General features: G+C 46.9%; 1 protein-coding gene across 13 annotated transcripts in view; it reads left to right on the plus strand.

The window, feature by feature from the left end:
• The window catches only part of LOC123746522 (uncharacterized), a 200,480-nt gene that overhangs the window by 137,915 nt on the left and 34,909 nt on the right, over positions 1-27,656 (plus strand). For all 13 annotated transcript variants that reach the window (XR_011227978.1, XR_011227979.1, XM_069321729.1 and 10 more), the window contains exon 2: positions 24,542-24,602. Coding sequence is in view for 11 of the 13 variants with exons in the window: in XM_069321729.1 (XP_069177830.1) it covers positions 24,542-24,602 (61 nt within the window). In the remaining 2 variants the exon portion in view is untranslated. The remainder of the gene's footprint in view (positions 1-24,541; positions 24,603-27,656) is intronic.

A 27,656-nucleotide genomic window follows, 5' to 3' on the forward strand; every position in this document is an offset into this window, starting at 1 on the left:
GACATCAACATCTCTCTCAACATCAGAGGCCCAAGACTTCAAAATACTCCCGCTACACATAAGACATAACTGGCCGGCCTCTGTGTTCGAGAGAACTCTATAAACACCACCAAAGGATACTTGATCAACCAGGCTTGTGATTCATACGTCAGGCTGCGAGCAGCCGCGTCGAACCGCCTGGTCAACCAGACATCCAGCCTGGTCGTCGACCAGGCCGCGGGGACTTTGATCCTGAGAACCACCACTAGGTAGGTAGCCCTCCTTCCCTCCCTCCCCTGGTGAAGGTGAACAGGAGGGAGGGAGTCTGTACAGCTTCCCTCAACCCTCCCTCTCTATGTGGAGGAAAACAAGAGAGCATCTGTACAACTTTACTGGGTCCTCCCACTGCCCCTGATGAAGGTAATTAGTGTGTGTGCCTCCAAGCATACACACACACTGGGACTAGTGTGCACCTTCACTTGACCAGTATGTACACACTAGGGAGGTGTGTGTGTGTGTACTCACCTATATGTGCTTGCGGGGGTTGAGCTCTGGCTCTTTGGTCCCGCCTCTCAACTGTCAATCAACTGGTGTACAGGTTCCTGAGCCTGTTGGGCTCTATCATATCTACACTTGAAACTGTGTATGGAGTCAGCCTCCACCACATCACTGCCTAATGCATTCCATTTGTCAACTACCGACACTAAAAAAATTGTGTGTGTGTGTGTGTGGAGACAATAGAACTAATGGCCACCTCCAACACTCACCTGGCTACTCACTGTAGAGGCCAGCGTGGTCGACCTTGGCGCTAAGGTGGCGACTGCTGATGGCTGACATAAGGGTGAAGGAACTCACGGTGGGCTACACACTATACTCTCGTGGCGGAATTCACTAAACGACTACAGTGACAGGATGAACAACCCAGCGGGTTTTCTTCCTATTGGGGAGTGTTGTACATGCTGCTATGGCGGTGTGTTCACTCACAGGATGAGTGGCGCTGCCCAATAAACTCGCCACTCGGGGCAGAATTAAAAAAAACTACAGTGTAATGTAACCTAAAATATTGACTATGTAACTTATGTATTTTCAACATTTGCACACAATTTTTTTGTTTACACAGGAGGGTACAGAAGTAAACTTTGTACTCCATAACAACAGTTGATTGGCAAGTTTTCATGCTTGTAAACTGCTCAATAAATGTAACCAAAGCCGTCAAAGATTGAGGAAAGATGTACACTGTCGTAAGTACTTGCATAACTGCTTCGTGAATCTGGCCCCAGGTACCCAATTACTGTTGGATGAACAGAGGCCAACAGTTCAGGGGATTGGTACCCAGAAAGATGGACACCCATCTTCCCAAACAGTCGTAATAAAGTATTAAATAACCACGAATATATATATATATATATATATATATATATATATAATATGACTCACACCTGCCCAGAAAACAAATGCATGTCAGTGTAGAATATAAGCAGTGAATCAGCAACAGAAAAACTGTGAAAGAGTAAAAATACAAAATAATGTTCACCGTACTATACTTGCGGAAGAGTAAAGTAAAATATAATTAATGCCTGATAACCACAAACTACTTGTTCACAGTTCATATGTGTTGAAGAAATGTCACATCTACTTGTGAACCATACTTGTAGGTAAGTCACAAATAAATCTCTGAACCTTAACACAAGCCAGCAAGAATGCAGTCTCATCAAAATCACAAAACAACCCTAAAACAGCAACAAGACCGTTAAAGGTCAACAAGATGGCAACCACGAGACCTTAACAAGACGAGAGGTCAGGCTACAAGATGGCAACCACGAGACCTTAACAAGACGAGAGGTCAGGCTACAAGATGGCAACCACGAGACCTTAACAAGACGAGAGGTCAGGCTACAAGAGGCAACCACGAGACCTTAACAAGACGAGAGGTCAGGCTACAAGATGGCAACCACGAGACCTTAACAAGACGAGAGGTCAGGCTACAAGATGGCAACCACGAGACCTTAACAAGACGAGAGGTCAGGCTACAAGAGGCAACCACGAGACCTTAACAAGACGAGAGGTCAGGCTACAAGATGGCAACCACGAGACCTTAACAAGACGAGAGGTCAGGCTACAAGAGGCAACCACGAGACCTTAACAAGACGAGAGGTCAGGCTACAAGATGGCAACCACGAGACCTTAACAAGACGAGAGGTCAGGCTACAAGATGGCAACCACGAGACCTTAACAAGACGAGAGGTCAGGCTACAAGAGGCAACCACGAGACCTTAACAAGACGAGAGGTCAGGCTACAAGATGGCAACCACGAGACCTTAACAAGACGAGAGGTCAGGCTACAAGAGGCAACCACGAGACCTTAACAAGACGAGAGGTCAGGCTACAAGATGGCAACCACGAGACCTTAACAAGACGAGAGGTCAGGCTACAAGAGGCAACCACGAGACCTTAACAAGACGAGAGGTCAGGCTACAAGATGGCAACCACGAGACCTTAACAAGACGAGAGGTCAGGCTACAAGATGGCAACCACGAGACCTTAACAAGACGAGAGGTCAGGCTACAAGATGGCAACCACGAGACCTTAACAAGACGAGAGGTCAGGCTACAAGAGGCAACCACGAGACCTTAACAAGACGAGAGGTCAGGCTACAAGATGGCAACCACGAGACCTTAACAAGACGAGAGGTCAGGCTACAAGATGGCAGCCACGAGACCTTAACAAGACAAGAGGTCAGGCTACAAGAGGCAACCACAACACGGGCGCGAGACGGCAACATATATGGCACGTTTCTCCCTCCTTGCAACACTAGCAACAGCGGCCCCAGCAGCTTGTAGGAGGACGTGTTCCCGGCCTCCCTAGGGATTGGTGGGGGGGGGGGGTAGAGTAGGGGGGGGGGGGACTCAACTGAAGGACCTGAGCAACCGTCTGTTTCACACTGTGCTCCACAAGATTGTCACTGGCTTAGGTAAGCGAACCAGGGGGTTCAGTTCCTGAACCGATTACGTGTCTGTAATCCCACCACACGGGATGGGTATAGGGTGCATAATAAAGCAATGAGTGAGTCTGTAATTGACAGACGGCTCTAGACTCTATATGCAGGAATACGCTCAAACAAGAGCCTCTTAAGTGTTCAGTAAACATTTAGAACACTTTAAGATCAGTTAAGGAATCTAGAGAAAATGATAAAGAAACACTAAGTTCATAAAATGTAAATAAAAGGTTGTCACGTTGCGTTAATGTTCTCCTTTCAAAATGGAGGAGATTGGGCAGGATATGTGGGTCTGCGGGCCGCTCCAAGCAACAGCCTGTTGGACCAAGTTGTCACAAGTCGAACCTGGCCTCAGACCGGGCTCGGGAAGCAGAAGAACTCGCGAGACCCTCTCCAGGTATGCTCCAGGTATGGAATTTAAATGCCCAGCCATATCTGAAGTCGTTATATGCTGCCTTGGCCCTTTAAATTCAAATTCTTACGTTACTTGTAACAGTCGGGAAGTGATTTCAAACGAAATGAAAGAGCAAAACTCTATCAAAATTGATGGTGTACTTGTCACAATCCAAGCACAAATAGACCAAATAGATGATTACCTTTCACAAGTCGTCTCGGACATCATGCAAGAATAATCGTAGACAATGCGAACTCAAATACGTAGATCCTAAATTGTTCCTTAGAACAGTGTGACATCAGAGGGGAACTGGGAGGGAAGTGTTACTTGGCTACACCAGTTACTTGGCTACACCAGTTACCTGGCTACACCAGTTACTTGGCTACACCAGTTACTTGGCTACACCAGTTACTTGGCTACACCAGTTACTTGGCTACACCAGTTACTTGGCTACACCAGTTACTTGGCTACACCAGTTACTTGGCTACACCAGTTACTTGGCTACACCAGTTACTTGGCTACACCAGTTACTTGGCTACACCAGTTACTTGGCTACACCAGTTACTTGGCTACACCAGTTACTTGGCTACACCAGTTACTTGGCTACACCAGTTACTTGGCTACACCAGTTACTTGGCTACACCAGTTACTTGGCTACACCAGTTACTTGGCTACACCAGTTACTTGGCTACACCAGTTACTTGGCTACACCAGTTACCTGGCTACACCAGTTACCTGGCTACACCAGTTACTTGGCTACACCAGTTACTTGGCTACACCAGTGCCTTGGTGACTGTCAGCTGACTGTCAGTTATGTCTTAATTCCTTGCTCCAAGTGTCGTCATGAGCGCGCGGGAAAAACCATTGCAACTTCAACACTCAAATAGTAGATATATTTATATATATACAAGAAGGTACATTGGGTAGTGAGAGTACCATTGGTGTTGTTGCACTGTTGCAAGGCCAGAAACATGCAGAGTTTCTGGCAGAACTGGAGAGGTCTGTCGGGGTGAGGCTCTCAAGAGCGGCTGTTAACTGCAAACTTGGTGTAATTCAAGCTACCTGCCGATGCCTGAGGTGTGCAAGTGACTTAATGAGAACCTTAGGGCTCTCGTTAAGTGCCTCGTTACACTACTACTGAGTGCCTTTCGCCACCAGGGGGCCAGATGCACGAAACGATTACGCAAGTACTTACGAACCTGTACATCTTTTCTCAATCTTTGGCGGCTTTGTTTGCAATTATTTAACAGTTAATGAGCTCCGAAGCACCAGGAGGCTGTTTATAACAATAACAACAGTTGATTGGCAAGTTTTCATGCTTGTAAACTGTTTAATAAATGTAACCAAAGTCGTCAAAGATTGAGGAAAGATGTACACGTTCGTAAGTTCTTGCGTAACGGTTTCGTGAATCTGACCCTAGACTACTACTGAGCACTTGTAACTAGATATCAGTGGCTCATTTGGTGGGTTGATATCACAGTGAACATTTCCCCAGAGGCCCACATCAAAAGGATATCATCAGCGGCATATGCTAGGTTGTCTCCTCCCAGAGGACTACCACCACTAGAGCTGTTGGCTTCTTCTCGAGGTTATCTTGAGACGATTTCGGGGCATTAGTGTCCCCGCGGCCCGGTCCTCGACCAGGCCTCCACCCCCAGAAAGCAGCCCGTGACAGCTGACTAACTCCCAGGTACCTATTTACTGCTAGGTAACAGGGGGCATCAGGGTTAAAGAAACTCTGCCCATCGTTTCTCGTCGGCGCCCTGGACCGAACCCGGAACCACAGGATCACGCGTCCAGTGTTCTGTCCGCTCAGCCACCTGCTCCCCATGGCTGGGGTTACTGCGCTCCCCAATTTAAAACTGCTAATGTGAGTGGCTGACAAAAATCATAGCCTATGACTGCTCATACCAGTGTCTCCCTGGTGCCGCTGGCTATCACACTAACTGCCTCAAGCCTCTCAATGCGTAATCCAAGTGAGGGTTGCACTTGCATGCAACCCTGACTTCACTGCACTTCTTACCTCAGCAATACCTCCTGGTACTGGGAGTGTCCTCGGAAAATGTGGCGCATCCGGAGCAAGTTGAAGAGTGACTCTTATACATTGGCCCTCTGCACGATAGAACTGGGCATGTGACGTCAATTATGAAGCTGGACGTCTGACGTCAATTCATGGTCCCTGACCAACGAGTCTTCTCACTGCTGCGCTCAGCTTGCAATTTCTCTGAGAAATGACACTCTTTTTCAAGGTTACCTGGACTGCTCCTTGGGTTGCTATAAGACCCGTAATACTTCAAAAAGTTTCAGCATGCATAACAATCGCGTATTTGTATCACAAATCCAAGAGCTCAGTTGCTGCGTCTGCTTGCCACTAAATCTCAGCGTGCAGTGAGACGATCTTGACCAATGAGAGGCCACGAAGATCACACTGATGTACGTTACAGCTGTTGATTGGTTACTTCAAGCTACCTGCAGCCAATCATCTTCCCTCTTCTCATCCTGGTCTCCAGCACCCTCGCCTCTGCCTTCAGGCGCCAAAACATCCTCTCCAGAAGCGACGCTGCAGCCGCCATCTTGGTAAATATTCACTAGGCTTTCTCCCATCCGAAACTGAAATTTCTCCAAAGGTGAGAAAATGACTTTCGAAGCCGGGAAAGTTGCTACACGAGACGGCAAGCGTGGAGCAGGGCCGCCACAGGGCAGGGAAGGCCTGTGATGTGTCCGTAGGATGCTAAACACTTACATCCCAGGAGACCAGTATGCAAATAAGGAAGAAGTAATGATTATACAGTCTTCTCTGCGACTCCAGCGGCTGGCCTGGCTGGCCTGTCTGGCTGTCTGGCTGTCTAGCAGCTAAACAGCCAGCCAGACAGCCAGCAGGTCAGCCAGACTCTAGCTAACCTACTGGCCGGATGCAGGTAACTATAACATGTTTATAGTTATGAAACAAGCAGGTTAGCAGGCAGGCAAGCAGGCTTGTTTTGATTATAACTTGCTCCATCAGCCTGTTGTTGCTTACAGCAGCCCGGCAGGCCCAGATATCCACAACAACCTGCCTGATCCGTCACTTCCTGCAGGAATTTGGCCAGTTGCCTCTTGAAGAACATCCACTTGCGTTCCCGGATGAGATTGAAGTGCCTTGGACCTTTTGTGTGTTTATACAATGTTCTGAGTGTGTGCCTATGACACCTCTACTCTTCCACTAGGTCTATTTTGCGCTTCCTATTGTCTCTTGTTCTCTGGTCTAGTGTTAGTGTGTGCTCGATGGTCCTCGTGCAGCTCTCATGTATATATTGCTCGATTTGCTTGAATACCGACGGATTGACTGGTTGGGGGAATATCCGGCAGGTTGTGTGACGGATGTAGAGGTACGTAGTGAGGGTTGAGCCAGCTGTCGAGCTATCCGGCCCCGCTGTGTTTACTGATAGTCACAGACAGCACCGTAAACATCCTCTTTACGGCGCCACAATGTAGATCTGTACTCGCCTAGTTGTGCTTGCGGGGGTTGAGCTCTGGTTCTTTGGGTCCCGTTTATCAACTGTTAATTAGCTGGTGAACAGATTCCTGAGCTCTATCATATCTACATTTAAAACTGTGTATGAGTCAGCCTCCACCACATCATTGCCTAATGCATTTCACTTGTTAACTACTCTGACACTGAAACAAATTCTTTCTAATGTCACTGTGGCTCATTTGGGTACTAAGCTTCCACCTGTGTCCCCTTGTTCGTGTTCCACTCGTGCTGAAGAGTTTGTCTTTCTCCACCCTGTCAATTCCCCTGAGAATTTTGTAGGTGGTTATCATGTCTCCCTTTACTCTTCTGTTTTCCAGGCACGTGAGTTTCAACTCCCTTAGCCTTACCTCGTAGCTCATACCTCTCGGTTCCGTGACTATTCTGGTGGCATACCTCTGAATCTTTTCTAACTTTGTCTTGTGTTAACTAGGTATGAACTTCAGGCTGGAGCTGCATATTCCAGGATTGGTCTGACATAGGTGGCATACAAGGTCCTTAACGATTCCTTACACAAGTTTCTAAAAGTTCATATGTTGGCCAATCTATTCTATGCCGCTGATGATATCCTTTTGATGTGGGCCTCTGGGAACAAGTTCGGTGTGATATCAACCCCTAGATCTTTCTATTTGACTCAGCAGGATTTCACCTCTCGGTAACTTGTGTTCAGCCTTCTGCTTTCTTTGCCTAATGTCATTACTTTACACTTTCCCGAGTTGAACTTTAGTAGCCATTTTCTAGACCATTCCTCCAGTTTGTACAGATCATCCTGTAGTCTCTATATCTTCATTTGTCTTGATTTTTCTCACAATTTTTGCATCAGCAAACATTCAGAGGAATGAGTCTGTACCCTCTGGAAGATCATTTACATAAATTAGAAACAGGATGGGTCCAAGTACAGAGCCCTGTGGGACTCCGCTGGTGACATCTCGCCACTGATGTTTTCCCCACACAGTTACCCGCTGTTTCCTGTTTCTTAAGTACTCCCTTATCCCCAGGAGCACCTTATTTTTTTTACTCCTGCCTGTTGCTCCAACTTTTGTAACAGCCTTTTATGGGGTACTGTATCAAAGGCAGTCTGACAGTCCAAAAAAATGCAATCTGCCCACCCTTCTCTTTCTTGCCTAATTTTTGTTGCTTGGTCATAGAATTATATTAAACCTGTGAGGCATGATTTACCGTCTCTGGACCCATGATGGTAGTGTTACAAAGCTATTTCCCTCCAGATGCTTTACGACCCGCCAAACACACACCGAAACTACGACGTTGGTACAACGTTCGAACAAGTTTTAACACTTCCTAACCAGTTATAACAACCAATATAGCAAGTTGTAACAACATTCTAATACGTCATAAACACATTAAGCCAAGATATAACAACTTTATTACAAGTTGTAACAAGCGGAAAATAGAGACAGTTTCGGTTTGTGTTTCCAGGGGAGCCTTTTCCCCACGATCTTCTCAATCACCTTGCATGGTATACAAGATAGGGAAACTGGCCTGTAGTTCAGTGCCTCTTGCCTGTCACCCTTCTTGTATATTGGGACTACATTAGCTGTCTTCCAGCTTTCCGGTAGGTCTCCTGTTTCCAGTGACCTGTTATACACCATAGAGTGTGGCACACTTAGTGCCTCTGCATCTTCTTTTAGTATCCACAGTGAGATTCTGTCAGGCCCAACAGCCTTTGTCACATTCAGTTCCAACAGATTCCTTTTGACCTAATCACTGGTGAGGTCAAATTCCTCCAAGGTTACTTGGTTTGCCGCCTCCTCATTTTGTGCAGGGACTTCTTCTTCTATTGTGAAGAACTCCTGGAATTTCTTGTTCTTCACACACCACCTTGTCATTCTCTGTGTATCTGTTCTTCCCTTTTTGCAGTTTCATCACTTGTTCCTTCACTGCTGTTTTTCTCCTGAGGTGGATGTGGGTCTTGGCTCTATTTGCGATGTCATTTTCATACTGTCTGCTTCTCTCCTCACTCTGAAGTACTCATTTCTGGCCCTCTGCTATCCTTTCCTGCTATCTGGTGTTCTATTATTCCTGTAGTTTCTCCATGATCTTGTATTCAATTACTTAGCTACCTTACATTCCTGATTGAACCATGGATTCTTGTTGCTTTTCATTTTTCTCCTTTTGGGCCAGGATAAACCTGTCTGCAGCTTCCTGGCACTTCTGGGTGACGTAGTCCATCAAATCCTGTACAGTCTTTTGAGTTCTGTTTCCCATGGTATTCTCATTAGGACGTTCTGATCTCGTCATACTTTCCACTTTGATAATTTAGTCTTCTCCCTTCCAATCGCATCCTTGGATAGGTTATTCCTACCTCTACCAGATGCTCAAATGTCAATACACTGTGGTCAATCATTCCTATGGGGGCTTCAAATTTGACTTCCCTTATTTCTGACTCATTCAAGGTAAATATCAGGCAGAGTCTAGCTGGTTCATTTCCTCTCATTTTTGTGGGTTCCTTGACATGTTGGCTCCGAACGTTCCTTGTTGCCACTTCCAGGAGTTTAGCTCTCCATGTGGGTCCCCATTCTCCCAGTCTATCTTTCCATGGTTGAAATCGCCCATGATTGAGAGTCTGGATCCATTCCTGCAGGCAATTAAAAGTTGCTGTCTTATATTATTGGTTATCATGTTGTTCCTATCGAACTCCTGTCGATAGGAACAACATGAACACGTCATTCTCATAGCATGACGTCTATGCGACGCGTCATTTTATCGCGTCTCATAGACGCGATAAAGCACCTAAATTATTGGGATCGTCTCAAAGCTCTCCAAATGTACTCACTAGAAAGGTAAAGGGAGAGATATCAAATAATATACACGTGGAAAATACTGGAAGGCCAGGTCCTAAATCTACACAGTAAAATAACAACGTACTGGAGTGAACGATATGGAAGAAAATGCAGAATAGAACCAGTGAAGAGCAGAGGTGCCATAGACACAATCAGAGAACACTGTATAAACATCAGAGGTCCGCAGTTGTTCAACACCCTCCCAGCGAGCATAAGAAATATTGCCGGAACAACCGTGGACATCAAGAGAACTAGATTGTTTTCCTAAAAGAAGTGCAGGACTAACCGATCTGTGGTGGGTATGTGGGCCTGCGGGCCGCTCCAAGCAACAGCCTGTTGGACCAAACTGTCACAAGTCAGGCCTGGCCTCGGGCTGGGCTTGGGGGAGAACTCCTCCCAGAACGGCATCAAGCAGGTATTAAGCCTCCCACTGGCACCACAAGCCCCCCCCTCCCACCCTATACATTTTCCCCCCACGACCTCCGTGGTAATGACCAAGTGGCCTCCATTTCGTGTCTTATAACAATAACCCAGAGTGACTTGGGGCAGCTGAAGGTAACAAGACCCCCTCAACCCCCCACCCCACCACCCCCAATCGTTCCCAAATCGTCTCCGCCCAGTCATGATTTTCTCCCATCCTCCTCCCCACCCTCCTCCTAACAGCCTCCTACCATCTCCCATCAACTGATTAGCATTGGAGAGTGGTCGAGATACAAGCAAGAATGTTACCTGTGTGTTCATTGTTGTATAGGGCGCCCTTGATCTAGGGTAATAAGGAGAGGGACAGGTTTACACTGTGTAAAGTTTGGTGAGGCAAGGTGCATCTTCCTTTACCGTGTGGTGGACTCCTGTGTAATCCTCTCTCGCACTTGGTATAAGGCGCCTAGACATGATGTCAGCACTGACAGACTTGAATCAAGGGAGATGCAGACACAGACGCAGGCAGACGCACAAGAGATGTAGAAGAGATGCAGCTCTTAGCAGCTGACTCTTGGGTACATATTTGCTACCAATAGGGTAAACAGAGCCATTAAGTGAAAGAAACTGGTCATTTGTTGATGTGTGTGAGAGTGGAGCCAAGGTAGCAGTGTGTGGAGCCTGAACACTGTGAGAGAGAGAAGGCCAACTCTTCGTGTTTATGGAGCCTGAACACTGTGAGAGAGAGAAGGCCAACTCTTCGTGTGTGAGAGTGGAGCCAAGGTAGCAGTGTGTGGAGCCTGAACACTGTGAGAGAGAGAAGGCTAACTCTTCGTGTTTAGTCTGTCATTTCCGTGCGTGTGAAAACCTTACAGTGAGAGAGACGGTGATAATTACAGTGTTATCTTGGTGGGGCCTTAGGTGCTGCGGGCCATGACCTCCTTACAGCACAACCGCTTTCGCTCTCCATCTCTCTTCTCTTCGCTCCATAGCTACCTTTTATTCATTCAAGTTACGTCTTGATTTTGTAGCAGACTTTACTATGTCCAGGCCCAGCCCACCCTCACTCCCCCCTCCCAACCCACGTCCCAACCCACGTCCCAACCCACGTCCCAACCCCCCAGCCCACCTACCAGCCCACCACCTTTGCCCTGGTTGCTTTATCTCCACCTGCTTTTCAGCTGGCTTCCGTAGCCAGGGTTCTCATGCTAACTAGGCCACACCTGGTGTGGGAGGTGGCCCCCGTCGCGTTTTGTAAGCTATGGAAACCTGCGTTATAACCTGTTGGGCATAGTAACAACTCGCTTAATGTTTTACGTTTTCTATGCATCGGATGGTTAAGGTTAGGCGGGTTGCTGAGGCTACGGCTGTTGGGAAGGTTGTGTACTGCGCCGGGGGGATGGGGGGGGGGGGGCTGTGAACTACTCTTGGGGGAGGGCTGTGAACTATGCTGGGAGTTCTCTGGGATGTCCTGGGAATGCTTTTGAGATTTGAGATTCTCTGTTCTATATATATTTTTTAATCATTCTTTCAGGTTGTCCATTTTATCCTGCAACTTCTTGTAGTCTTTCATTATACGAGTTTGTTATATTTTGTCATAGCCAGCCAAAAAATCAAATGAAAGGGAGCAACAATACCTTCCCCAGCAAGCATTTTAAATATTGCCGGAACAAAGGTGGATGTCTTAAAGATACACCTAGATAAGTTCTTGCGAGAAGTGCCGGACCAACCAGGCTGTAGTGGGCCTGCGGGCCGCTCCAAGCACAACAGCCTGTTGAACCAAGTTATCACGAGTCGTGAAGGCTCTTTTATGTGTGTGTGTCGGACATCACTATCAGCTTATCAAAGCAGCTGGGCCGGAGATGAGTCCATGGTGACATCCTGGAGCGGATGGGGGGGAGGGGGGGAGAGATGAAGGGATGTCATCCCTCACTTGTGTAGGAAGCTGTGACCTCCTGACATTGGGACCTCTTAAGAGTGACTTCTAAAATCTCGACTCCTTGGCGTGCTAAGACTTCGTGATGACCTGGTCTCCTGTGGCTGGTGGAGGCTGACCTCTGGTCTCCTGTGGCTGGTGGAGGCTGACCTCTGGTCTCCTGTGGCTGGTGGAGGCTGACCTCTGGTCTCCTGTGGCTGGTGGAGGCTGACCTCTGGTCTCCTGTGGCTGGTGGAGGCTGACCTCTGGTCTCCTGTGGCTGGTGGAGGCTGACCTCTGGTCTCCTGTGGCTGGTGGAGGCTGACCTCTGGTCTCCTGTGACTGGAGGCTGAGACCCCTGCAGATACAGATGGTCAAATCCCTTCAAATGATACCTGGAACTTCTGTGATTCTGTTATGGAGGTGCTGTGATAACATGTTTTTGTGACCTTGCTAATTAGGACTTTCAAAGATTTTTATGATGTGATAGTGCTATCGGTCTGTAATTTTTTGCGTCTGTCTTATTTCTTCCTTTATGGAGTGGTGCTATCTCTGCTATATTTAGTATGTCAGGGGATAACGCCAGTATCTAGACTGTCTCCAAAGAATGTAAAGGGCCTGCGATAGTGGCTTTTTACAGTTCTTGATGAATATGGAGTTCCAAGAATCAGGGCCTTATGCAGAGTGCATAGGCATACTGTCTATGGCTTCTTCAAAATCCAGTGGGGATAAGGTGACATCTGATTTGATATTGGTATCACATCCATGGAAAAATGCATTTGGGTTATCAATCTTTAGTGATTCGCTGAAAACAGTCTTATTGATTCCTCAGTATTTCGCTCATTTCTTTGTTGTCATCTGTGACGGCTCCATCTCCCTTTCGCAGAGGCCCGATACTTGATACGTTTTTTTATCATTATTTTGTATAGGAGAAACACATTTTGGATTTACCTCAATTTCACTGATGGCTTTTTGTTCCGTCTATCCTGGATATTGTATGATGATTGTATGACCACCAGAAAGTTGACTTGTATATTATTGAATTTGACTAAATGGAAAGTGTTTTTAACATAAACATGAATAGTGATTCTAACCTATCCTCCCGTAGCAGTCTTAGGCCTAATGTAGAAAATGTATTTGCTGTACTAGGCCTAAGAAGATATGGTTTCATGCTATTTTTTGTACTCTATAAAATTAAAAAGTACAAAAAGTTCAATATTTGCGGACCGTCACTAATTGTTGGTACTTTCCACAGTTACTATAAGTACTATCATCACTGGACGATGGGTTGGGGTCTAGTACCTTGAGGTGGTTCCGTGGATCAATATCCCCGTAACCCGGTCTCTGACCAGGAGCCGTCAAGCATTTACGCAACCACTACGAAACCTGTAAATCTTTCCTCAATTACGGCGACTTTGTTTATAATTATTAAACAGTTTACCAGGAGCATACCTGTAGAGGGTTTCGGCAGTTTTTCTACTCCCAGGCCTGAGGCCAGGCTCGACTTGTGATAACTTGATCCAACAGGCTGTTGCTTTGCTTAGAAACAACTATTGCATTTGCAGCCTAGAAACATCACAACCCAAGGTGGTGGTGGTTATAAATACTCTTAGTGCCTCGGAGCTCATACACTGTTCAATGTAGACAAATCCGCCATGATTCTTGAAAGATATAAAGGTTTCGTAAGATATTGCGTCAGTGTTGGATGAATCCTCGCCCAGGTGTCCTGGTTGGTGGTCTGGTCAACCAGGCTGTTAAATGCCGCTGCTCGCATTCTGCCGAATGAATTACAGGCAGGTTGATCAGGCAGCCTTTGGAGGTCTTTATAATGTTTCCGTCATTATGTGTGTTTCATTCGTTTATGTTTCCTGTACATATAAAAATATATGTTTCGTATAAGTTTCTACAGGAAGTGTATCATTACTCAGGTTGTGAACTGTGCTTATAACAACTCTTGAACCCGCCTACAGGTAAACCATAGGTTAACAGGTGTCTTGTGTGTACCACAGTTTGTGCCTGTACAAACCTGTAGCTGTGTGTAGAGTTGTATGTATGCTTAATGTATATGGTTGTTTCAGATTTAGCTACTCAGAACGAAGTGTCCATGTAGCACGGGCTATGGTGAGCCCGTAAATGGTTACCTGTGTGTGTGTGTACCTCTGTGGCCTGTACGAGAGAAAGAGGTGAGAAAGATAGTGTGGAATGAGGTTAGTTCGAAGGTCAAATCCTCGACACCTGATGTATGTCGTGAGAGATTACGAATACATACACACACACACACACACACACGCACGCACTCATACACGCATACATACATGCCCAAATACAAAATGCGTATATCCATACAAACACTCGTAATTCTTTGTAAATTCATTGATGTACATGTGAAGTGCCACTCCTTTCCCAGTATTAACAAGGCATACCAATACACCAGGGAGTATAGTGGACAGTGTCACCCCGAGACGAGGTCCAGCGGTACACCGTCCTAGAGGAAATACTAGACTTGCTGTCCATTATTACGCCAGTTTAGACTGTAACACCGTACAGGTGTGTTGTGCTTAATATACACATACATGTATCTGGTCTGGTAGCTGAGTGGACAGTGCGCAGGACTCGTAATTCTGTGGCTCGGGTTCGATTCCCGGACTAGGTAGAAACAAATGGGCAAAGTTTCTTTCACTCTAAGTGCCCCTGTTTCCTAGCAGTAAATAGGTACCTGGGAGTAAGACAGCTGTTACGGAGCTGTTTCCTGTGTGTGTTGGGGTGGGGAGTAGTTAGTACAGTTGATTGACAGTTGAGAGGCGGGTCGAAAGCTCAACCCGCCCCAAACATGACTAGGTAAATACAACACGAGTCAGCCAGACAGGATTTGAGGCGCCAGACTGTCGGCCTGTAGTAATTAGTTACACCTCTAGTGTTAATGACCACAAGTTGACCAGGGGTCAGGTCGTGTGAATTGACCTTACTTTCTGCTTACCTGATAATTGGAGACAGGTAACCAGGTGTGTGTTTCAAACAAGCTGCCATTTAAGGCGTTGTAGGTAGAGATGGCTTGAGGCTATCTTAGTAGTCAGAGCTAAGCTCCAGGTCCCCCCATAAATACTCGGGGAACTGTACATTCGAAACAGATCAGACACAAGATTGAGCAGTAGCGAGAATTAGATCGTTGGCCAGAGGCTCCAGCCGGCAGACTGGAGGAATCGTCAAGCATTTACGCAACCATTACGAAACCTGTGAATCTTTCCTGACTCTGGCTGTCGACTGTTTCCCCCCCCCCCCTCCCCCTCTATCCAACTTAGGCTCAGAGACTTGGTGAGCTGAACGTTAAGGTGAATTATTTCGTTTTTTCCGAACTTAAGGTGTTGAGTGATTATTAGGGACAGACAGTCGTAGTGTCCTCAATATCTTGTGTGGTGACTCACATTGCATATTAATCTTGACGTAATGAACATTAAGTTAAATTGCTTGAACTATGATGCTTATGTTAAATATATAATTGATGAATTTATTGTTTAAATTGTATTTAATTTTGTTCCCTAGATTTTAGATTTTTATATATTGCAAGCTAGAGTGTGGAGCACTGAGTTTATTGACCTATTCTTTCATGAACAAGTACACGATTCCCGTTAATACATGCTAACAGCATCTTTGAAAATTGTGATACAAGCAAGTTCCATTCCTTGTCTTGTATGTACTGATTTTAGAATAGATGGTGGCAGCCCTTTCTACCTTCTTCCTCAGTGTTCTCCTCCTCTGTGTTCTCTCTCTCCCCCTCCGCCTCTTTTTCAAACCTTCCCTTTCACCTGACCACTCCTCGCTACTCCCGACTCCTTCCCTTACTCCTACAACCTCCCTCCCACCTCCCTCCCACCTCCCTCCCACCTCCCTCCCACCTCCCTCCCACCTCCCTCCCACCTCCCTCCCACCTCCCTCCCACCTCCCTCCCACCTCCCTCCAACCTCCCTCCAACCTCCCTCCAACCTCCCTCCCACCTCTCTACCTCCCTCACCCCAAAACCCCACTCATTACTTCAGTATTTCTTTTTCATTTTAATTTCGTTTCTGAGATACGTTACAGGACGGTGGTTGAGGCAAGAGCCGGGCCCCAGAGCTACAGCCTGCTGTTATGACTGGGCCTGTCTGGTGCCTCGCCAATCCAGATTGGTACAGGTGCTATTCATGTTTCCCCCCTCTTCACACCTTCCTGGTACGATGCAGGGGGTGGGGGGGGGTACCTGCTTGATGGGGTTCTGGGAGTTGTTCTACTCCCCAAGCCCTGCCCGAGGCCAGGCTTGACTTGAGAGTTTAGTCCACCAGGCTGTTGCTTGCAGCGGCCCACAGGCCCACATACCCACCACAGCCCGCTTGGTCCGGCACTCCTTGGAGAAAATGATCTAGTTTTCTCTTGAAGATCTTGGGTTGCCAAGTTCTTTTCTCCCCAGGTGGACTAGCGGGCTGTGGGATCCCTACCTGTGTCTGTCTTCCCTCCCCACCTCTTGCCCTCCCTCCCTCCCTCTCTCCCTCCCCCCTCCCCACACCGTGTCCCTCCCTCCACACACCGTGTCCCTCCCTCCACACGAAGCTAACCTTCCACGCTGCCTCCTGCTCATGTCTGACTACAACATTCCAATTTGTATTTTTTGTTTAGCTTTTTTTATGTAATGACGTTGGCAAGGATGTGTTGCCGGGAGCCTCGGGGTGAGGGGGAGGGAGGCGCTGTGTTGCTTGGTGAGGGAGTCTGTTTTGGCCTCCATCAATATCTTCTATGTCGTGATCATGTCCTATCTGTTCCTCGTGTCCTTTAAGGATGAGATTGATTTCCCATTAATCTTTCCTAGTAGCTCAATGCCCTCTATTCGGGTACTAGTCTCGTTACAAACATCCGCTTTACTTGGTTTAAGCAGTTTTGGGCGTCATGAGATGCGGGTTCCACGCTACGAGGTGGTAGTTGTGGTTGTGATGATGATGGTAGTTCAGTATTTTCCTCTCATAGACGTGACTAGACAGTTTCGCCTGTCCTCCATGGACAGGGAGCCGGTCGGGAGCCGGAGCCGGTCGGCCGGGTGGACAGCACGCTGACTTGTGATCCTGTGGTCCTGGGTTCGATCCCAGGCGCCGGCGAGAAACAATGGGCAGAGTTTCTTTCACCCTATGCCCCTGTTACCTAGCAGTAAAATAGGTACCCGGGTGTTAGTCAGCTGTCACGGGCTGCTTCCTAGGGGTGGAGGCCTGGTCGAGGACCGGGCCGCGGGGACACTAAAAAGCCCCGAAATCATCTCAAGATAACCCTCAAGATAACCTCTGTAGGGTAAGGGACTTGAACAACTACGTATTGTGTAGCGGATTACTGAGCACTCAACCAAACAAGGTAATTACAGTCCTTTTACAATGCTAACCAACATGTATACATTTCCTTCAGTCCTATATAGGCAGGGTGCGAGGTCTATTCTCCCGCATATAAGACAGAGTAATCAACAGATTGTGATTAATGTGCCTTTACGAAGGTGAAATAAATCTAAAGAAGCTGGTACATATGTAGACATGTACATATATGCAAGAATAATAAAAAAAAAGTACGTGATTCGGTTGTGTAACTATCAAGATAGGAAAGTTGAAACGAAAACGTTAAAAGGTGGTGATGGTGGTGAAGATAGTCGTAGTGGTGTGGGTGATGGTGGTGAAGATAGTCGTAGTGGTGTCGGTGATGGTGGTGAAGATAGTCGTAGTGGTGTGGGTGATGGTGGTGAAGATAGTCGTAGTGGTGTCGGTGATGGTGGTGAAGATAGTCGTAGTGGTGTGGGTGATGGTGGTGAAGATAGTCGTAGTGGTGTGGGTGATGGTGGTGAAGATAGTCGTAGTGGTGTGGGTGATGGTGGTGAAGATAGTCGTAGTGGTGTGGGTGATGGTGGTGAAGATAGTCGTAGTGGTGTGGGTGATGGTGGTGAAGATAGTCGTAGTGGTGTGGGTGGTGGCGGTGAAGATAATCGTAGTGGTGTGGGTGATGGTGGTGAAGATAGTCGTAGTGGTGTGGGTGATGGTGGTGAAGATAGTCGTAGTGGTGTGGGTGATGGTGGTGAAGATAGTCGTAGTGGTGTGGGTGATGGTGGTGAAGATAGTCGTAGTGGTGTGGGTGATGGTGGTGAAGATAGTCGTAGTGGTGTGGGTGATGGTGGTGAAGATAGTCGTAGTGGTGTGGGTGATGGTGGTGAAGATAGTCGTAGTGGTGTGGGTGGTGGCGGTGAAGATAGTCGTAGTGGTGTGGGTGGTGGCGGTGAAGATAGTCGTAGTGGTGTGGGTGGTGGCGGTGAAGATAGTCGTAGTGGTGTGGGTGGTGGCGGTGAAGATAGTCGTAGTGGTGTGGGTGGTGGTGGTGAAGATAGTCGTAGTGGTGTGGGTGGTGGCGGTGAAGATAGTCGTAGTGGTGTGGGTGGTGGCGGTGAAGATAGTCGTAGTGGTGTGGGTGATGGTGGTGAAGATAGTCGTAGTGGTGTGGGTGGTGGCGGTGAAGATAGTCGTAGTGGTGTGGGTGATGGTGGTGAAGATAGTCGTAGTGGTGTGGGTGGTGGCGGTGAAGATAGTCGTAGTGGTGTGGGTGGTGGCGGTGAAGATAGTCGTAGTGGTGTGGGTGATGGCGGTGAAGATAGTCGTAGTGGTGTGGGTGGTGGTGGTGAAGATAGTCGTAGTGGTGTGGGTGGTGGTGGTGAAGATAGTCGTAGTGGTGTGGGTGGTGGCGGTGAAGATAGTCGTAGTGGTGTGGGTGGTGGCGGTGAAGATAGTCGTAGTGGTGTGGGTGGTGGCGGTGAAGATAGTCGTAGTGGTGTGGGTGGTGGCGGTGAAGATAGTCGTAGTGGTGTGGGTGGTGGCGGTGAAGATAGTCGTAGTGGTGTGGGTGGTGGCGGTGAAGATAGTCGTAGTGGTGTGGGTGGTGGCGGTGAAGATAGTCGTAGTGGTGTGGGTGGTGGCGGTGAAAATAGTCGTAGTGGTGTGGGTGGTGGTGGTGAAGATAGTCGTAGTGGTGTGGGTGATGGCGGTGAAGATAGTCGTAGTGGTGTGGGTGGTGGCGGTGAAGATAGTCGTAGTGGTGTGGGTGATGGTGGTGAAGATAGTCGTAGTGGTGTGGGTGGTGGCGGTGAAGATAGTCGTAGTGGTGTGGGTGGTGGCGGTGAAGATAGTCGTAGTGGTGTGGGTGATGGTGGTGAAGATAGTCGTAGTGGTGTGGGTGATGGTGGTGAAGATAGTCGTAGTGGTGTGGGTGATGGTGGTGAAGATAGTCGTAGTGGTGTGGGTGATGGTGGTGAAGATAGTCGTAGTGGTGTGGGTGATGGTGGTGAAGATAGTCGTAGTGGTGTGGGTGGTGGTGAAGATAGTCGTAGTGGTGTGGGTGGTGGTGGTGAAGATAGTCGTAGTGTTGTGGGTGGTGGTGGTGAAGGAATGTTGGCGAGGGGCGGGCGGGGTGTGGTGACAAACGTCAACAATGGCGGTGTTGGCGGGAAGATCTTGCAGATTCGCGCCAAACATGGGCGACGAGTCGAGCGCGCATGCGCGTGCTGGGATGCCAGTAAGGTCAGTGTACGCTACGCCCTCAATGTACACCAGTGGGTGTACAATGTACACTCCAATTACATTTCTCTTCGCTTTAGAACTGTTAATAAACACTTAATGTAATAAGGTAAGTGCTAGTGCTTATTTCTCATGAATTTCAAGCACAGTACAGCATAATATTGAACATTTACACACACGCTATCTACCCATCACCAGGAAGATATCTTTCCCTAATGGAGGAGCACATATACATATAATTAGATCGTAAACATTATCTTTCCAATTACTGCACTAATATGTAAATGAATGCACACATCTTGAGGTGGCGTGCTCATCTTGGTGTGTACAGTCTGCACAATAATGTTTATAGTTGGGCAATTGAACGTACAAAGTTGGACTCGTGTGTACACAAATGTTCAACATTACATGCTTAAAGGGGCCACTTGTAAATTTTCTTAATGCTATGAGATATGAAAGTCTAATTAAATGTTATGGTTGAATTTGGTCATCTTAATTACTCATGGAAAGTAGTTATTTGAGAGTGAATATGTAAAGCGTGTATGGGTGTGAACTATGGGACTAAGACAAGGCTCAACTTGGAAGGTTTGATTGTGAATGAAGGTAATGTTCAAGACGTATCTTGGGGTGACCCTCCTCGCGCCCTGCCGTGATGGCCCAACCCGTTCTCGCAAATTTAATGTCAATATTGACTTATTAAATATGTGCATAGGTGACATACTTAACATAATAGATACCCTTAAAAAGATTCATAGAAAACACCGACCTTACCTAACCTACTTAGTATGTTAAGATAAGCATCTTATTGCTTCGTAATTACAATTATTACCTAACCTATAATAGGTATAGGTTAAGTAATAATTGTAATTACGAAGCAATAAGATGCTTATCTTAAGATACTAACAAGGTTAGGTAAGGTCGGTGTTTTCTATGAATCTTTTTAAGGGTATCTATTATGTTTAGTATATCACCTATGCACGTAGTTAATAAGTCAATATTGACTTTACGAATTTGCGAGAACGGGTTGGATGGCCACACCCGCACTACAGGAAGTCGGTCACGAAGCAAGTCTGAGCAACAGCCTGTTGGACCAAGTTATCACGAGACGAGCCTTGCCTCAGGCCGGGCTCGGGGACTAGAACAACTCCCAGAACCCTCTCCAGGCTTGCTCCCAGATGTAAATGATAGGATTATCCAAGATTATCCAGATCTACACGATAGGATAAAACAAGGCAGCCGAGAGAGCAGGGAGACTCCAAGCTGGATATTGGGAACTGTGAAGGAACTACACTGTCGCAGAGACGGCTTACTGACAGCTATTTTGAGTCGTCCTAAAGTCAGATGTGCATGTTATAAGAACTGTGTGTTTGAGGCGACTTTTATCCGGAGTAGCAGCAGAATCTCTGAGAAAATCCACTGGAGCCGTGATGAGTATTCGAACCTATGCACTGGGTGTTCCCAGGCACGCGCTCTAGTCGGCTACGCCACGACATGGTCAAAACAATTGCAACCTAGAGTACTACTGCACCCACGAAGATCCCGAGGCTTCCACTGAAGCCGAACAGAGGTTTCACACCCTCTATTGCTGAAATAGAGGGAGTACAGAGAACATGTACGGCACGCATAAACGCGATAAAGAACCTAAATTATTGAGATCGTCTCAAAGCTCTCCAAATGTACTCACTAGACAGAAGACGAGAGAGATACCAAATAATATACACGTGGAAGATACTGGAGGGCCAAGTCCCAAATCTACACAGTAAAATAACAACGTACTGGAGTGAACAATATGGAAGAAAATGCAGAATAAAACCAGTGAAGAGCAGAGGTGCCATAGGCACAATCAGAGAACACTGTATAAACATCAGAGGTCCGCGGTTGTTCAACACCCTCCCAGCGAGCATAAGAAATATTGCCGGAACAACCGTGGACATCAAGAGAAAATTAAATTTATTTTTATTTTATATATACAAGAGTAGTTACATTCTTGCACAGTCACTAGTTCGCGTATAGGCGCTTTCCCTTGATAATTCCTCCCCCCCCCCATCTACCTGCCTGAGTGGAACGTGAACAGGAAGAAACCTAATTGAATTACTCAAATGAGATAAGGAGATATTAGAAACTAGTGAATTCAGAAAAAGTTACATCCCCGCTCCTGTGCCAGGTAAGGCCACTACGGGATCACCATAGCAGGTGCTACTTGGAACTTTGTTTCCAGTAGCTGAATCTTGAACAAAAAATACACAGCTTCAGTGTGTGTGAGGCAGATGCCATACACAGCTTCATATGAACGTTTGACCGACCAGACAACTCTGGAACAAGTTCATCGGGCGATTGAAGGTTAAGAGGCGAGACTTCGTGCCCACAGCTGGACCGGTGTGGACGCAACTGGACCGGTGTGGACGCAACTGGACCGGTGTGGACGCAACTGGACCGGTGTGGACGCAACTGGACCGGTGTGGACGCAGCTGGACCGGTGTGGACGCAGCTGGACCGGTGTGGACGCAGCTGGACCGGTGTGGACGCAACTGGACCGGTGTGGACGCAACTGGACCGGTGTGGACGCAACTGGACCGGTGTGGACGCAACTGGACCGGTGTGGACGCAACTGGACCGGTGTGCACAGGCACACCAGCATACACAAGAGAATTGTGAACGTAATGAAGTAATTATGTACACACGTTACCCCTAAGCCTACACATCGTGGCTGGTGTACATATAGGCCTGTGTGTTCCGCCTGGGAACGTACACAGGTCGACCAGTGAGTGTACACGAACAGCCGCGGGCGTGACCGGCATGGCGCCAAAATGTCGGCGTGCTCAGTGTGAAGTTGTAGGGAGGAACCTCCCGCTCTTGCCCGCCCACGCCCACACCACGCCCACGCCACGCCCACGCCACGCCCACGCCACGCCCACACCACGCCCACACCACGCCCACGCCACGCCCACACCACGCCCACGCTTAACATGGGCTGATGGGGGTACAGCTCCGTTGCCCCCTCTAAAAGGAGGGCGGCTCCTATGGCGACCCTCATGAAATTGGAGTGAAGACCCGTAGAGTAAGTAGATTCTGATCATTGCTGTCTACCTTGTAATGTATATATATAATAGAGCAAGCACTGTTATAGGCGATCCCAAGTCAGCCCGACATGGACAGCAAGAAGTACCGGAGCAACCAGGCTGTAGTGGATGTGTGGCTGCCTGCGGGCCGCTGCAAGCAACAGTATCACACATAAAGATTTTAACAATTAACTCAAGTACAAGAAATGTCTTACAAGAGTACACCTCCATCCACAACTTGAGCGCCGGATTTGACAATGAATTGAGCCTCAGAATAGTTGAAAATAGTTGCAATAGTTACAACAAGGGTAGTCGGGTGGGTAGTAAGTTAAAGTAGGTACTGGGGGCACCGACGGCTTCCCGACACATAGTCTCTAATGTTTCAAGAACCGTTTGTACAGCTCTAGGTAGTTTCGAACCTGTGTGGATCTTTGTCTTGAACATTTTTTTTTTGTATTCCACTGCAACTAGTCCAAGGTTACGTCTGTGTTGAGTGCACAATTTTGACTTTAAAAGTGTAGGTTAGATTATATAATATAGAAGCAGCCTCGTATTAGTCAATAGGTCTTCTGCAGGTAACTTTTCTTGTCTCCATCTCCCCCCCCCCCTACCCAATACACGCACACGCACGGGCTTGAGTACACATGCGTATTACGTACTAAAACACAGGTTTAACGAAAGTGGTGTAGAGGTCTGGCAAGGAGTCCTTAGCTTGGGTTATAAAGGTGTTAAACCATGCTTTTATATATTTTATATATATATATATATATATATATATATATATATATATATATATATATATATATATATATATATATATATATATATATATATATATATATATATATATATATGTCGTACCTAGTAGCCAGAACGCACTTCTCAGCCTACTATGCAAGGCCCGATTTGCCTAATAAGCCAAGTTTTCATGAATTAGTTGTTTTTCGACTACCTAACCTACCTAACCTAACTTTTTCGGCTACCTAACCGAACCTAACCTATAAAGATAGGTTAGGTTAGGTTAGGTAGGGTTGGTTAGGTTCGGTCATATATCTACGTTAATTTTAACTCCAATAAAAAAAAATTGACCTCATACATAATGAAATGGATAGCTTTATCATTTCAAAAGAAAAAAAATAGAGAAAATATATTAATTCAGGAAAACTTGGCTTATTAGGCAAATCTGGCCATGCATAGTAGGCTGAGAAGTGCGTTCTGGCTACTAGGTACGACATATATATATATATATATATATATATATATATATATATATATATATATATATATATATATATATATATATATATATATATATATATAATATACAACCTTAGAACACTTCCCCACCAGGAGATTCGAACCCTAGCCAGCACAGAGTTTTCCCATATTAACAGGAATTTGATGAAAGAACGTGAGTAGCCTACACTATGCTCTAGTTGCCCTTGGGAGGTGGTGATCTTTTGGGGATTTAAATACTCCGAAATTACCATCTCTTTTAAGGGTCTGAGCTGTGGTGCAGTGGGTTAAAGGCGTACCAGTTATGCCAGTTGCTGTAAGGCTTCTGTGCTGGCTAGGGTTCAAATCTCCTAGTGGGAAAGTGTTCTAAGGTTGTATAACTTCTCTTGCGTGTTTAGGCAAGTTGTGCATAATATATATATTATGCACAACTTGCCTAAACTTGCCTATTATATATATATATATATATATATATATATATATATATATATAATATATTAATATGTATCTTGATTAGAATGATAATGTGCTGATAATAGTGGTAAACACATTGTTGTTTTAAGATTCGCTACTTAGACCAAAAAGTTCCAAGTAGCACGGGCTATGGTGAGCCCGTAGTGGACTTGTATGTAAACACAGCTGTAAACTAACTGACGTACGACTCTTCCCTTGCAGCGTGGTGGAGGCGTGTCGCTGGACACAACAGCCCAGAATGGTCTCCTAGTGCGGATGTTGGGTAAGTAACGGTCTGTCTCTGTCTGTCTATGTCTGTCTATGTCTGTCTCTGTCTCTGTCTGTCTATGTCTGTCTCTATCTATGTCTCTGTCTGTGTCTCTGTCTGTGTCTCTGTCTGTGTCTCTGTCTGTGTCTCTGTCTGTGTCTCTGTCTGTGTCTCTGTCTGTGTCTCTGTCTGTGTCTCTGTCTGTGTCTCTGTCTGTGTCTCTGTCTGTGTCTCTGTCTGTGTCTCTGTCTGTGTCTCTGTCTGTGTCTCTGTCTGTGTCTCTGTCTGTGTCTCTGTCTGTGTCTCTGTCTCTGTCTCTGTCTGTGTCTCTGTCTGTGTCTCTGTCTCTGTCTGTGTCTCTGTCTGTGTCTCTGTCTGTGTCTCTGTCTGTGTCTCTGTCTGTGTCTCTGTCTGTGTGTCTGTCTGTGTCTCTGTCTGTGTCTCTGTCTGTGTCTCTGTCTGTGTCTCTGTCTGTGTCTCTGTCTGTGTCTCTGTCTGTCTCTGTCTGTCTCTGTCTATGTATCTGTCTGTCTGAGATGGGGGGGGAGGGGGTTACGCGTTTGTGCCCAAATGTGTCCACCAAGATGAGCTTTCAGCGTCAAACTAGACTCCTGAGCCCTTTACCTTGCGTTGATTTCTGAGCTTCCCCACCGCGGCGGCCCGGTCTCTGACGAAGCCTCCTGGTTGATGGTTTGGTCAACCAGGCTGTTTGCGAACGGGCTTCCTCTCACTTTTAATGGGAGGTGGTGGTAGTGAACGAGAGGGGGGTTGTTAACTGCTGCAGCCTAACAAAGCAATACTGCTGCCACCACCCTCAGTTTTGACTTCGTTTCTATGTACTAAGATAATCAATAATCTATGATTATAGATATAAGATATGTACTAAGATATGCACATACAAGATATACGGAACAAGGACCTGGAGGGAGGCAAGGGGGGTTTAGATCTTAATGATCCTACTGGGTAGTTGTGGACACGGCTATAAGTATCCTGGTCCTTATCTCAAATAACCCCAAAATCTAATTAGTATTCACTCTATAAGGAATGAGAGGAGGTGGGGGGGGGGGGATTACATGTTAGAAGTACACTCTGGATACTTGGGTATTGACATCAAATGACTCAATGACTCTGGAGGAATAACTGACAATTAAGGATACGCGGTGGGCGGCCCAATACTATGTCGCACATTACGGGTTATTCATGCCCGTGACATGAATACGTGTGTGGGTGGGGGGGGGGGGAATGGTAGTTAGTAAGAGTTGCTTGGCAGTTGAGAGGCGGGCCGAAAGGGCAGAGCTCAACTCCCGCAAGCACAACTAGGTTAATACACACACACACTCTTTTTCTTTTGTCCCTGTCTGCCTCCCCCCTCCCCCCCTTACCTCTGTCCCTCTCTCTCTCTCTCCCCCCCCCCTTACCTCTGTCCCCCTCTCTCTCTCTCTCCCCCTTACCTCTGTCCCTCTCTCGCTCTCTCTCCCTTACCTCTGTCCCTCTCTCTCTCTCTCTCCCTTACCTCTGTCCCTCTCTCTCTCTCTCTCTCTCTCTCCCTTACCTCTGTCCCTCTCTCTCTCTCTCTCTCTCTCCCTTACCTCTGTCCCTCTCTCTCTCTCTCTCCCTTACCTCTGTCCCTCTCTCTCTCTCTCTCCCTTACCTCTGTCCCTCTCTCTCTCTCTCTCTCTCTCCCTTACCTCTGTCCCTCTCTCTCTCTCTCTCCCTTACCTCTGTCCCTCTCTCTCTCTCCCCCCCTCTCCCTCCCCCCCCTCTCCCTCCCCCCCTCTCCCTCACCACTATGTATCACGCGTGTCTGTGTAACAAACGCTGGTACACATCACTTCCATGAATTTCCATTAATATTATCAAATTCAATATTTATTATAAATAAAGATTCGATACGTCTTTCACTAACAGATTTACACGACAATTTTGATTAATTCGTACAACCACTTGAATGATTACAATCTCTTAAACGAACAAATCATTCACTTGACTAATTCATACAAAATTGTGTAAATCTGTTGAAGAGATATTATTCAAAATCTTCATTTATTAGTAGTAAATTAGATATTAAAGTCCAGGAGTTTATAAATGTTTTTAATTGGTAAGATTGTGATGGCTATACATGTATGAAAAATATAGGTACATGTTGCCCCCTATTCCCAAAAGTATGGTTATGTGCAAGTTATGCCACTTGGACGGTCGGGGATTGAACCCAGATCTGCATGAAGCGAGACTGTCGCTCTACCGTCAGTTCCCAGGACGAGGCCCTTCAGGCTGATCTGTTATAACACAAGCCAGAGGACGAGTGGCGCCGTGTCTGGAGGCTTGTACCTATGCACCTATGATGAAGTCTTGCCCTCAGAGGTCAAGCACTGAGACGGGACCTGGGAGGCGTAAACACAGGCATGACACGGGTTCGAGCGTGTCCGGAACGGTGTCGAAAGTGCCTCACCTTCAAGCGATCGATAGAGATGTGGTTCGTGCCCGCCCGAGCGATCACTGTGATGAGTTCCTCACTCGGAGGCTGTGATGGTCGTTGGACGATTTGTACCCGGATGACGACGTGCTGGGCGCGTGAAGGGCACACATTCCCTGGCCTGGTGCTGGTGACGGTGAGGTGACCTTCGGTACACAAGTCCTCCCTAAGTTTCACCGTGAAGGTTGCCGGTCTGGCGTGGACCCGAAGGAGTCCAGCAGCTGGGACTTTACCTCCTTGATGAATTGTCTAATCGCCAACTTCCTAGCACAGCGGCACAAAAGCTTCTCTTTGGTAGTGTGGCGCTGTATTAAGCTCGCTTCTGCGTCCATCGTCAGTCGAACAAAATACAAATGGCCACGCGAAAACCTTACTGTACCATTTCCCGCCAACCTTCCGCAGGTTTGACGTACTTAAAGTCGCCATTGAGTCTCCTGTCTTCCTGCAGTGGCCTTCCACTTACAGCTTCGCATGTCTATCCAGACAGTGATGGTCCATCCCAGCACTAGCCAAGCACTCTACTATCCACTCCCCACAAGAAAGAGGTGCGATGGCATCTGTCTACTATCTCGGCCTTTAAACTACTAATTTCACCA

This window comes from Procambarus clarkii, chromosome 10, assembly GCF_040958095.1.
Source record: "Procambarus clarkii isolate CNS0578487 chromosome 10, FALCON_Pclarkii_2.0, whole genome shotgun sequence".
NCBI lineage: Eukaryota > Metazoa > Arthropoda > Malacostraca > Decapoda > Cambaridae > Procambarus > Procambarus clarkii.